The sequence below is a fragment of the Paroedura picta genome, chromosome 15 (genome assembly GCF_049243985.1).
Source record: "Paroedura picta isolate Pp20150507F chromosome 15, Ppicta_v3.0, whole genome shotgun sequence".
Taxonomy (NCBI): Eukaryota; Metazoa; Chordata; class Lepidosauria; order Squamata; family Gekkonidae; genus Paroedura; species Paroedura picta.
In genome coordinates this window covers 18,229,569-18,241,791 of record NC_135383.1, presented here as the reverse complement: position 1 = coordinate 18,241,791, position 12,223 = coordinate 18,229,569, and the positions used below count along the sequence as shown (strand labels likewise).

Below are 12,223 nucleotides of genomic sequence, written 5' to 3'. Positions count from 1 at the left end.
CCAGAATCCGTGTGGCAAAAATAAGAGGAGGAGGAGTTTGATTTGCGTGATTTATAAGGGGGGCAGAATCCACTTGCTAGCCTACCTGAAACGCATTGAGTTCAACGCAGCTTTCAGTTCTTTTTGGAAAGGAATGGTTGACCGGTCCCGTTTTCCCCTGTTTTGCAATTATATGCGCTCCCCCTACTGGATGTAGTTGAAGTGTGAGATTTTAGTGAAATTCAAGACTGGGTTCATGGAAAAAAGATGAGATGTGACACTTGGCTGGTTGACAATTCCAGAGTTTCTCCTTGCTTTCGCTCCTTCTTGTTATTTAAATACTTTAGTACAAGGGTAGTCAACCGGTGGTCCTCCAGATGTCCATGGACTGCAATTCCCATGAGCCCCTGCCAGCATTTGCTGGCAGGGGCTCATGGGGATTGCAGCCCATGGACATCTGGAGGACCACAGGTTGACTACCCCTGCTTTAGTATAACCCTCTAAGGACCGCTTTTACTAGGGCAAGATTGGAAACCTCTCCTTCGGTCAGCCTACAGGGTAAGCTTAATAAGGACCTGTGCCCTTGTGGCTCTAATCAAGGAGAAGACCTCATCCGTTACTTCATATGACTCCACTGATTCTCACATTGTCTGAGGTTTCTGGAAGGGATGAGGATCACGTGGTGCTTCTTTTGGCAGATGTTTTCCCATCTGCTACCTTGAGGGTTGACAACTTTATGTTCCCTTCTGAAATTATTAGGAAAAGGTTTCTTTCCAGTGACATCCATTAACTGTCTGTGTCCAAGTTCAATCTAAATTTTAAATCTTACTCTCGTTTTCAATGCCTTATTTTGAATCTTAATATTTTAGTACATGATGCATGCTGTTGTATGTTTTTGTAGTTTACGAGCTAGCGTGTCGTAGCCTTTAATCTGGGATAGATTCCCGCCACCTCCTCCTACACATGCAGCCAGCTGGGTGGCTTTGAGCCAGTCACAGTTCTCTTAGAGCTCTCTCAGCCTCACCTAATTCACCAGGCACCTGTTGTAAGGAGAGGAAGGGAAGGTGATTGAAATCCACTTCTAAACTACTTCAAAGAGTGAAAAGTGTTGTATAAAAACCAACGCTGCTGCTTCTGGATTCTTACAGCCAATGGCTTCAACAATAAACCTGATAGATTCAATAAGATAGATTCAAATTCAAGTGGGTAGCTGTGTTGGTCTGAAGTAGCATAGCAAAATTTGAGTCCAATGGCACTTTTAAGGCCAAGAAAGATTTATTCAAGGCGCAAGCTTTCATGTGCGTAATCTGAGGAAGTGTGCATGCACGCGAAAGCTCACACCTTGAATAAATCCTTCTTGGTAAAAGACCTATCACACTTTTTTCTTGGAGCAGGATTTGCAGGCTGTGTTTCTTTGGAAAGGATGCTGTTGGCGGTTCTGACAAACAGAACCCAATGACTTCCCCAGGAGCACCAGGGATTTCGGTGTGTGTGTGTGTGTGTATGTTCCACCCTACAAACAGTGCTGCAACACATAACCAAGCCAACACTCTGAGGACATTGTGGTTGAAGCTGACGTTGACAACCCTCAGGGAGGGGGCCGTTCCGAACTTGGCTTGCCGGCGAAACAAAGAAAGGGAAGCGGCACTGCTAGGAGCAGACGAAACTGCGGACGGTTCGACGGTACCAAAGCGCGATGCAACAAGGAAGCTGGACGGACGCAAACGGGCAAAACCAGAGACAGACAGACAGGCCCGTGAAGCAAGGCTGCTTAATGAGGACAGCATCTGTCCTCTGGGAGAGCCGGATGGAGCTCAAATTCCTCCCCCTGCCTCCATCTGAGGACCATCGGCTGGGAGGATTCACAGCCCACCTGCGTCTTCCATTCTTGGAATGCGAGCGCATCTGACCAAATGCACTTTTTAACCGTTGGAGATAAAGCCTGGCCAGTACAGAAAGGTGTCACGGATCTCAGGGGAAGGGGGGGGAGGCGCTACAGTCAAGAAATGTGGGGCTGGAATTCAGGTTCACAGTTCACTTAGACGAAAGCCCCAAAGTCCAAAGCGGGTGCAAAGGTTTTCCCAGGAACATCTGACCCACCGCGACGGATGACAACATGCATGTTAATGTATAAATTAGGGTGTCATCAGATTGAACCGAGCCTCTTGTGGTGCAGAGTGGTAAGGCAGCAGACATGCAGTCTGAAAGCTCTGCCCATGAGGCTGGGAGTTCAATCCCAGCAGCCGGCTCAAGGTCGACTCAGCCTTCCATCCTTCCGAGGTCGGTAAAATGAGTACCCAGCTTGCTGGGGGGGAAACGGTAATGACTGGGGAAGGCACTGGCAAACCACCCTGTATTGAGTCTGCCAAGAAAATGCTAGAGGGCGTCACCCCAAGGGTCAGACATGCACGGGGGATACCTTTACCTTTTACAGATTGAAGCATGAGTTTTAGTTGAGCGATCTGCACTGAACTAAAAAACATGATTGTAAATGAAAAAGGCATCACTCCCCAATGCTGCCTCCGCCACAGTCGGCAGGTCCCTCTCTCTGAAGGCAACCTGGGCTGTTTGCAGTTTTTGATAAATCCATGCCTTAAAGATAACCAACTATTTGGGGAAAAGAAAACCTGCTGCCCAATTAAACCGGCAGCAACTTTTCAGACGGTCAAAATGATTTTAGGCGAGTATTCTAATGTGTGAATCGTGTTTCTAAGTACTTATTCTGACTGGTGCCAGACCGGTGAATTGATCTACTGCTGCACCTGCGTCAAATGTGTGGGATACGCCGTGTGCCTTGGAGGAAGCATGGCAAGCAATCCAGCCGCTACAATCAAATGGACCAATCCAGAATACCCAATCCAAAATACATACCACGCATCAGTTTCAAAAAGTAACTTCTCTTGGCGGAGATATATATGCAGATATATATGCAGTCAGGGGGGAATCGGCAGAGAATAACATAAAGGGAAACATTCAAATGGGTAGCCAGCCGTATTGGTCTGAAGTAGCACAATAAAATCAGAGTCCAGTGGCACCTTTAAGACCAACAAAGATTTATTCAAGGTGTGAGCTTTCAGGTGCATGAGGAAGAGTGCATGAACTTGAATGCTCACGCCTTGATTAAATCTTTGTTGGTCTTAAAGGTGCGACTGGACTCTGATTTTATAAAGGGAAACATAAACCCAGCCTGGAGGGCAAGTGAGAACCAAAAAGGTTAGGGATGAAACCAAACGTCGAAAAATATAAACCATTTATTATTACAGCTCAAAAATATTTAAAAACCACAAAAAGATTATCTATTTGGCACACATAAAACCTCTCAGTATCATTACTGTGTACTCACTGAGATGTTATGTGCCAAACCGCTATTCTTTTATGATTTTTAAATGCTTTTGAGCTCTAACAATAAATGGTTTATATTGTTCTACGTTTAGTTTTCTCTGTTTCGGTTCATGGAAATCAACAGGGAGCAGGTCTCCTTCTCTGCTGGGGAGAGAGGCATCGTGGCCTTCCTGCTCCAGTCCCAGCATGCCTGCCCATGGTGGGTGTCTGGGATGCCTGGAACACCTTTGCCAAGAGTTGGCGACAGAAAGGGCCGTTGACTTGCAGATGGCTTACGCCAACCCTCTAGGGCAGGGGTAGTCAACCTGTGGTCCTCCAGATGTCCATGGACTACAATTCCCACGAGCCCCTGCCAGCATTTGCTGGCAGGGGCTCATGGGAATTGTAGTCCATGGACATCTGGAGGACCACGGGTTGATTACCCCTGCTCTAGGGCTTCTGAGGCAGGAGGTATCCACAAGTGGTCTGCCGTTGCCTGCCTTTGTGTCACAACACTGGTATCTCCTTGACGGCCAACGCTTGCATAGCTTCCATGATCGGACTAGCCTGGCCCATTGGGGCCAAGAAGTTACAAGTCTTTCTCCAGTGAATGGTGTGAAGTAACAAATGCAAGAGAAACGGGCACAACTCTCAGCACAAAGTCCTCTTCTCTAAGTGATTGTTTCTGAAAGCAAACTTATCAGTCACGCTCTGAGACTAGGTCTCATGCACACCCATGGAACGATTTCCCCACCTTTGTGAAGAACCTAATTCCTGGGTTTCTGTATGAGTCCCTGTTCCGAACATGCCTCCTGACCAGGAGGAAAGTCCGGAGAAAATCTCATACAGGGATATGACAGTCACACTCCTCTGATGCTGGCTGATTTTTGCTGTGCCTTTGCATCGAAGGATGACAAAATGATTCTGTCCCGTCCAATGCGCAGAAACAGCAAAATCCACCCCTGCTGGATCAAACCAATAGTTCATCGAGTCCAGAATCCTGTTTCACTCAGTGGCCAACCAGTTCCTCTGGAAGATCAACAAACAGGGCATAGAGGCCAAGGCCTTCATAAAAAATAAGAAGAGTCTTGCTGGATCAGACCAGGGGTCCATCTAGTCCAGCATCCCATCTCACACAGTGGCCAACCAGTTCCAGAGCCAACCACAGGGCATAGAGGCTGAGGCTTTCATAAGAACATAAGAACAGCCCTGCTGGATCATGCCAGTGGTCCATCTAGTCCAGCATCCTGTCTCACCCAGTGGCCAATCACAGGGCACAGAGGCCAAAGCCTTCCCCTAATGCTGCCTTCTGGCCCTAGGATTCAGAGATCTACTGCCTCTAAATGTGGAGGTTTCCCTCAGCCGCTAATCCCCTTTTAAAGCTGGCTGAAAAGAGGCAAGGCCACATTCGCAAATCAAGCAGGGACATGACAGACAGGCTCCTCCCTCTGTCGATTGGCATTTCCCCTTTGCACCAGCAACGAGCCGCAGCTAGAGTTTGTCCCGAACACAGTTTGGACACGAGGTGGCTAAGAGGATACAGCTATACAAGTGATTGTCCCTCCCAGGTGGGATGTGATCCATGATGCTTCCAATCTGCACTGAGTAGTAAAGAGCTCTCCTTCCTTAAGGCCACCATAAAAAAAACACCTCTACAATTCAACTGCGAAGTACTGTGCATTCAAATGCCTATCACCTGTCAGCGGAACAAGAACAATTCTTTGCTTCATACTGCCCATTTATAAAGCGCATATTCCTTAAACAAATAACTTTCTTAAATTAGAGCCAGCTTAAGCACGGTGGCCACTAATCTGGAGAACTGGGTTTTATTCCCCATTCCTCCACAGGCAGCCCTTGGGCCAGTCAGAGCTCTCTCAGCCTAACCTACCTCACAGGGTGTCTCTTGTAGAGAGGAAAAGAAAGGCAATTGTCAGCCCCTTTGAGACACATGAGGCCTGCTGGGTGACCTTTGGCCAGTCACAGTTCTCTCAGAACTCTCTCAGCCCCACCTGCTCCACAAGGGGCCTGTTGTGAGGAGAGGAAGAGAAAGCCGCTTTGAGACCCGTGAGTCCTGCTGGGCCAGTCACAGTTCTCTCAGAACTCTCTCAGCCCCACTTGCTCCACAAGGGGCCTGTTGTGAGGAGAGGAAGAGAAAGCCGCTTTGAGACCCGTGAGTCCTGCTGGGCCAGCCACAGTTCTCTCAGAACTCTCTCAGCCCCACTTGCTCCACAAGGGGCCTGTTGTGGGGAGAGGAAGAGAAAGGCAATTGTAAGGCACTTTGAGACCCGTGAGTCCTGCTGGGCCAGTCAGTTCTCTGGGAACTCTCTCAGCCTCACCTACCTCACAGGACATCTGTTGTGGGGAGAGGAACGGACAGGCAATTGTAAGCTGCATTGAGACTCCTTCAGGTAGTAGAAACTGGGCTACAAAACAACAGCTGTTCTTCTTCTCTTAAGCTACCTCTGATCTCCTTCCATAAATTCGCTGAGCTCATGGAAGTTCCAAGACAGGTTTCCCACCCCTGCCCCAGCCTAATTTAAACAGGATCAGGGGCCAAATGCCACGAGGGAGGCTGGGGGGGCCGAGCTGAGTGGGCCTGGCCTCTGGAGAGAGCGTTTCCCTCCGTTCATCCTCTTGTTACCAGAAGCATTCCCCTTCGGAAAAAAAGAGGCACGTGGAAGCGGGTAAAAAATGGAAGCAACTGAGATTTGTTTTTGAAACCTCTCAGGTTGGGCAAATCCATTTTTGGAGTGTGGCACAGATGTCCCTTCTGGGGAGGCTGTCCAAGCAGGGATCTAGGAAGCCCTCTAAACTATCCAGTTATCTTTGCTTGCCAGCCTTAATCCCCCAGCAGAAAAGGGCGGGGAGGGGGGAATCCATTAATAGGATTATTCCATTAACAGGATTATGTTATGGCTATCAGTGACAAGTGGGAGGGGAGGGGGGAATACCCAGGGGGCCTGACAACACTGGCTAAGGGCCTGACAACACAGCGCTAGCAGGATTCCTAGGGACTGGGGAGACAAGGGACTAGCATGACACATGGAACAAAAGGTGCCCCAGGGGCTAATAGGAACTGTAGTCCGTGGCCATCTGGAGAGCCACAGTTTGGCCACCCCGCTCTACTTCCATCCTGGTATTTTCAGAGGTGGGATGCTCTGGCATGTAGAGATTCCCATCTTGCCATCTCCTACCTCTTATTGGAGAAACGTCAGGGACTAAAAGTACCAGACCCAGGCCGCACCGCCCAGAAAACCCACGACAACCGATGCCGGAAGATGTTTCTGAGCAGAAGGCAACTTGCCAAGAAATTTGCATCAGAGAGAGAAAGACAGAGACACAGAGCACCAGCATGCAAGGGTGCCCACCAGGATGGAAGTAGAGCATGGGTAGCCAAACTGTGGCTCTCCAGATGTTCACAGACCACAATTCCCATGAGCTACCAAACTGTGGCTCTCCAGATGTTCACAAACGACAATTCCCACAAGCCACCAAACTGTGGCTCTCCAGATATCCATGGACTACAATTCCCGTGAGCTCCCGAACTGTGGCTCTCCAAATGTTCACAAACGACAATTCCCACGAGCCCCCAAACTGTGGCTCTCCAGATGTTCAGACTACAATTCCCACAAGCCCCCAAACTGTGGCTCTCCAGATGTTCATGGACTACAACTCCCACGAGGACTTGCTGGAAGGGGCTCATGGGAATTTTAGTCCATGGACATCTGGACAGCCACGGTTCGGCCACCCCAGGATTACAGCATGCCACCCTGGGGCCAAAGCCTGTTTGGTGCCCGAGGGCGGAAGGGCGGGCACGCCCCAGCCGCCTACCTGCGGTTCCCTTGTGCTTCCTCCAGCTCCTTCTGCAGCCGGGCGCTCTTCTCCTCCTCCTCCAGCAGCCGCCGCTTGGTGGTGCGCAGCTCCTGTTGGGCCTCGCACTTGATGTCGTTTGCCACCACCACCGCTGTCTGCAGGTCCGCCTGGAAGCGGCGCCACTCTTCCGTGTCCTCCTGTGGGAAGCGGAAAGGACAATGGGAGACTCTGGGCTGGCCTGGAAGGGCGAAGCAGAGGCGGGTGTGGGTCAGGGCTCTGAGTCGGGCGGGGGGGGGGCATGTCAGGACACTGTCCTCCCTTGACAGAGGGCGCCTGACAATTACAGGGGCAGCATAAGAGATGGGAGGGGCACAGGATGACAGGTAGCCCCCCCCGGAATGTTTCAAGTCCTCTATCGGGCATCTTCCCTTGAAAGCAGGGGTAGTCAACCTGTGGTCCTCCAGATGTTCATGGACTACAATTCACATGAGCCCCTGCCAGCAAATGCTGGCAGGGGCTCATGGGAATTGTAGTCCATGGACATCTGGAGGACCACAGGTTGACTACCCCTGCGCTGTGACATTTATTTACTTACTTACTTACTTATTTTGTATTTCTATACCGCCCATTCTTAGTGGCTCTGGGCGGTATAAAGAAAGTAAGGACAGAACCACCCACATTGGTCCTGAAAGCAGAAGGAATCATAAGTTCCTAGATTTCTAGAATGCAGCTACTTTTACTGTAAAATGTTTTAAACTGTTTTATTATGAATTCTTGTCAGCCACCCTGGGCCTTTTGGGAAAGGTGACACCGCCCCTGAGCCCAACTGGGAGGGCGGTATAGAAATTGAATAAAGAATAACAACAAAAGATTTAAAAAATTAATTCCTGGTGATCCTTCCCCCTGCAATGCTGGTTAAAAGGGTATCAAGATTTGGGAGAGAGCCTTCTCTGCTGGAGTCCCTGGGCAGCTGCTGCCAGTCAGAGCACCAAGCCACGAGCTAGAAGGACGGACGGATAAGCCTGCGTCATCGTTCTTTCTTTTGTGTGTCCTGCCGCGTCCATTTCGAGTTGGGATGTCACCCAAGGCTCCAAATTCCTGCAGCCGGAAAAGCACGCTGCACTTCTCTGGCTTGTTTCCAAGAAGCAAGCTCCAGATCACTTTAAGAGTTTCTGATTAATTTTGCCTCACATCACCTGCAGGCAGACGTGGGAGAGAGGTGGGTCTGTCCCACAGGGCACCCCTCCAAGGACACCGCCTGGCACATGCCCTGCGGAAGTCCACCAGAGCAGGCAAAGAGCATTACCTTGATCTGCTTGTTCAGGGCCTTCAGCTGCCTCTCCAGGTCCATCTTCTGGTCTTCCAATTTCAGCAGGTTACCTGGGGAAAGTTTAGAGAAGACAGTTCCCTTGTGATCTGCCCAAAAGCAGCATAGTGCTCACAGTGGCTGATGGGGAGCAGTGGAATCTGTGTTTCAGCAAAGTGTAGTGGTTGAGAGTGGCAGACTCTGATCTGGAGAACTGGGTTCGATTCCCCACTCCTCTACCTGCAGCCAGCTGGGTGACCTTGGGCCAGTTACAGTTCTCTCACTCAGCTCCACCTCCCTCCCAGGGTGTTTGTAAGCTACTTTGAGACTCCTTCAGGGAGTGAAAAGCAGGGCATAAAAACCAGCTGTTCTTCTTGAAAACCAGCTTGGTATAGATAGCAGTTAATAGTAGTGGCCTCTTATCTGGAGAACTGACCTTAATTCCCCACTCATCCACATGCAGCCAGCTAGGTGACCTTAGGCTAGTCACAGTTCTCTTGGTGCTATTCTCCCAGAGCAGTTCTCTCAGAGCTCTCTCAGCCCCACCTGTTTCACAGGTTGTCTGTTATAGGGAGAGGAAAGGTGCTTGTAGGCCGCTTTGAGACTCCTTTGGATAGTGAAAACTGGGGTATAAATACCCAGCATCTCCTTCACCTCCTCAAAGCTCCATTTGGCTGTAAAGCTTACTGCGTAAGGTTGGGGCCCTCTTAGCCTGCCCTACCTTCCAGGGTTAACTGGGAGAAATGAAACAGAGAAAGGAAAATCTCGGTTTGCTGGCTGGGGATCCTCAGTGGAGCAAACAGAACCAAATGCAGCCTGAGCTGCTGAGGAGCCCTTGCAGTTTGACCCAAGGGGCAAAGGTTGCATCTTTAGGTGGGAGAGCTAGTCCCCAAAACCACATGCAGGAGAGCAGAAGAGGAATGTCCTTTCTTATCCAGTACTGCCTTCAACTGCATATGGATCCTTTTGCTCCTCAAAGTGTTGCTGGCCTTTTGGCTGGGGGAGGGGGGGATTTCATAATAATACTATTAATTAGCCCAAAACTAACTGACTGTCCATTTAGCCCACCAGATGCTCCCTCCGGGCAATTCTTAAGCGTTGGCTAAAGGTGAATAGCAGCCCTTCGCTGCCTGTCCCACAAATGTTGTGTCCTAAGCTAACTTTCCTCTTAACGTGGAGGTTCAGTTTAGATGTCATGGTCATCTACTGTTGACGAAAACAATATTCTCATCCGTTGGCCTGGAGCTATTCCCAAATAAACGGCTGGCTGTCATTATTCTTTGTGTTGGCAATTAGCTGAAGTTAGGAATTTCTTTGTAGCTTTGAACAGACTGAAATAAAAATACCCCTCAGGAGAGAAAAAGAGAGGCTCAGAGATAAATTTTTCAAAAAAACAAATGACAACAACAACAACAAAACAAAAAAACAAAAAAAAACCTTCCCATCTTGTTGTTGTTGTTAGGTGCAAAGTCGTGTCCGACCCATTGCGACCCCATGGACAATGATCCTCCAGGCCTTCCTGTCCTTCCCACCTAAATTTGCTAAAATCTGGGTTTTGAAAAAATTACACTTGGTTCCTCAATGGGCCAATGTGTTGCATATTCTGCCAGCAGATGGCGATCTTACACCCCTAAAGTATCCTGCCAAATCCAAGCCTGGCTGAGACCTTGGGGCATGTTTGCACATACAAGCATTACCCATCGGATTTGCACGGACAACACAATTCACAATGCTCCCCCCCCCCAAAAAAAAACTCCATGTGGACAGCGTGCTGCCTATAAAAAGGCACTGCAAAAGTGATTCTACTTTGGCAAAGATGATATGAATCCCCGCCAGGTTCACCTGATCCAATTCTGCGTGCAAAATTTTAAAATTTACACAGCACTAAAAGCCAATAAAAAACATATCTGAAGAGCATTACTGATTATGGATGTTATTTACTCGAAATTAAAGACATCATTTAATTTCTTCTCTCTCTCTTTTTTTTTTTGAAGGGAAAGAAAACTATCGGATCCTTTGAAGAAAGGCTCTCAAATCCCTGGAGGGAAAAATGCTTTGAGAGCATGAGGTGTGTGTTGGGGGGGGGGGGGAGAGGAACTGCCAGATGTCCACTTTTGAGAAATGAGGGGAAAAGACTGACCCTGCTCTCTGTCAAGAGCCTTTGCCATGAAAACAGCAGAGGTGAAGGGTGGTAGCTAAAGAGCAGAGGCATTATCTAGGGAGTGGCAACCAGTTTATCAGCCCTGGGCACAATAAAGGGGGGACGCAAGAGGGAGCCAAGGAGGCTGTGACCCATGCCCTGCCTGCTATTAACCAGCCCCAGGCATCCCCCAACCACGCCTCTGATGTCTATCCCTGCAGACAGAGGATAGTGGAGTCTGGCATGGTGCTCGTCCGCAACAGTGCACCACCCAACAGCCACCTGGGGCAGCAAGAACCACCAGAAGGGACTCAACAGATTGCCAACTGGCCTCTGCTAAGGTGCTGTCCTTTCCTGCTCAGCCCCCCTCTTCCACCTACTTTCCAAGTCACTGATGGTCTGGTTGTCGTGCAGCTTGAGAGCCCGGTGCTGCTCCACCTGGTCTTCCAGCTCAAAGATGGTCTCCTTCAGGTTCCGGATCTCCGTTTCGTTCTCCGAGGTCTTCTCCTGCAACTGGAGGCTGGCCCGACTCAGCTGCTCCGCTTGGCGTTCACACAGCTCCTTCAGCTGCCCATACTCCTTCTCCACCTGGGTGGGGGTGGGAGAAAAAAAAACTTGAACAGGTTGGCAGGGCAAGTGCCCCGATTCCACAGTGGAGCAATAGGCTAGGTTGTGGGGACGGATTCCTTTTGTAGTGTGGTTCTCAGCTTTCTTTAAAAGAAAACGAGAGAGAGAAGTTCCTAGCCCAGGGATGTGGGGGAAGCATAAAGAAGCACTAGGCAGATTGCAAGTGGGTGGGCAGAAGGGACTGTGTGGGCGTTTGGCTCTTGTGGCCCTCTCCTGCATGCCCAGGGAAATGCCAATTTGAGGCCAGGAGGTGAATTTCCTCCAGGCCAGACTGGCCAGGATTTCTGTTTCTGTTTTTTGTTTTTCTTGGAGGGGGGAGCATCATCTGAGCATGAAATGGGGTTCACTGTGGATGGGCAGCCAGTTGTGAATTTCCTACATTCTGCAGGGGGTTGGACTAGATGGCCCTGGAGGTCCCTTGCCACGCTATGATTCTATAAGTCACAGCACTCGCTTCCAGTGGTCTGGAAGGGCACAAACATTTCACAGCCCCTTCGCTGCTCCTCTACAGCAGGGGTAGTCAACCTGTGGCCCTCCAGATGTTCATGGACTACAATTCCCACGAGCCCCTGCCAGCATTTGCTGGCAGGGGCTCATGGGAATTGTAGTCCATGAACATCTGGAGGGCCACAGGACTACAGGATGGAATCTAAATTAACATTTTACACAATCAACATTTTGCATTATGCAGATCGGCTCAATCTGCTTAATTGATTCACTGCACAATCACACTCCCCACAGTGTGGAGTCTTAACTGTTTGCACAACCTGTTTTCCCACACCACTGAGGTTCCTGCCCTCCCCAGGCTCCATCCCCTAACCTCCAGGAATTTCTCAGTCTGGAGTTGGCAACCCTGCTCCCACCTTGCGCCATACTAAACAGTCTGTAGTTGCCCTCTTGTCTCCTTCTCAGAGAGCCGAGACGCCTGCACCTGGGCTGTACCACTCCAAAGGGCGGGGTGGGTGGTTTCCCACAATCAAATGCACAGCCTTAAAAAAAAAAATCCCTGTGAGCAGAAATGGGGCGTGCCAGGGAGA

General features: G+C 49.7%; 1 protein-coding gene across 4 annotated transcripts in view; it reads right to left on the bottom strand.

The window, feature by feature from the left end:
* SPECC1 (sperm antigen with calponin homology and coiled-coil domains 1) overlaps positions 1-12,223 on the bottom strand; it is a 125,930-nt gene that overhangs the window by 42,086 nt on the left and 71,621 nt on the right. For all 4 annotated transcript variants that reach the window (XM_077311825.1, XM_077311827.1, XM_077311824.1 and 1 more), the window contains 3 exons: positions 10,940-11,147; positions 8,420-8,493; positions 7,132-7,310 (listed from right to left, as the gene is read on the bottom strand). In XM_077311825.1, the coding sequence (XP_077167940.1) occupies positions 7,132-7,310; positions 8,420-8,493; positions 10,940-11,147 (461 nt within the window). The remainder of the gene's footprint in view (positions 1-7,131; positions 7,311-8,419; positions 8,494-10,939; positions 11,148-12,223) is intronic.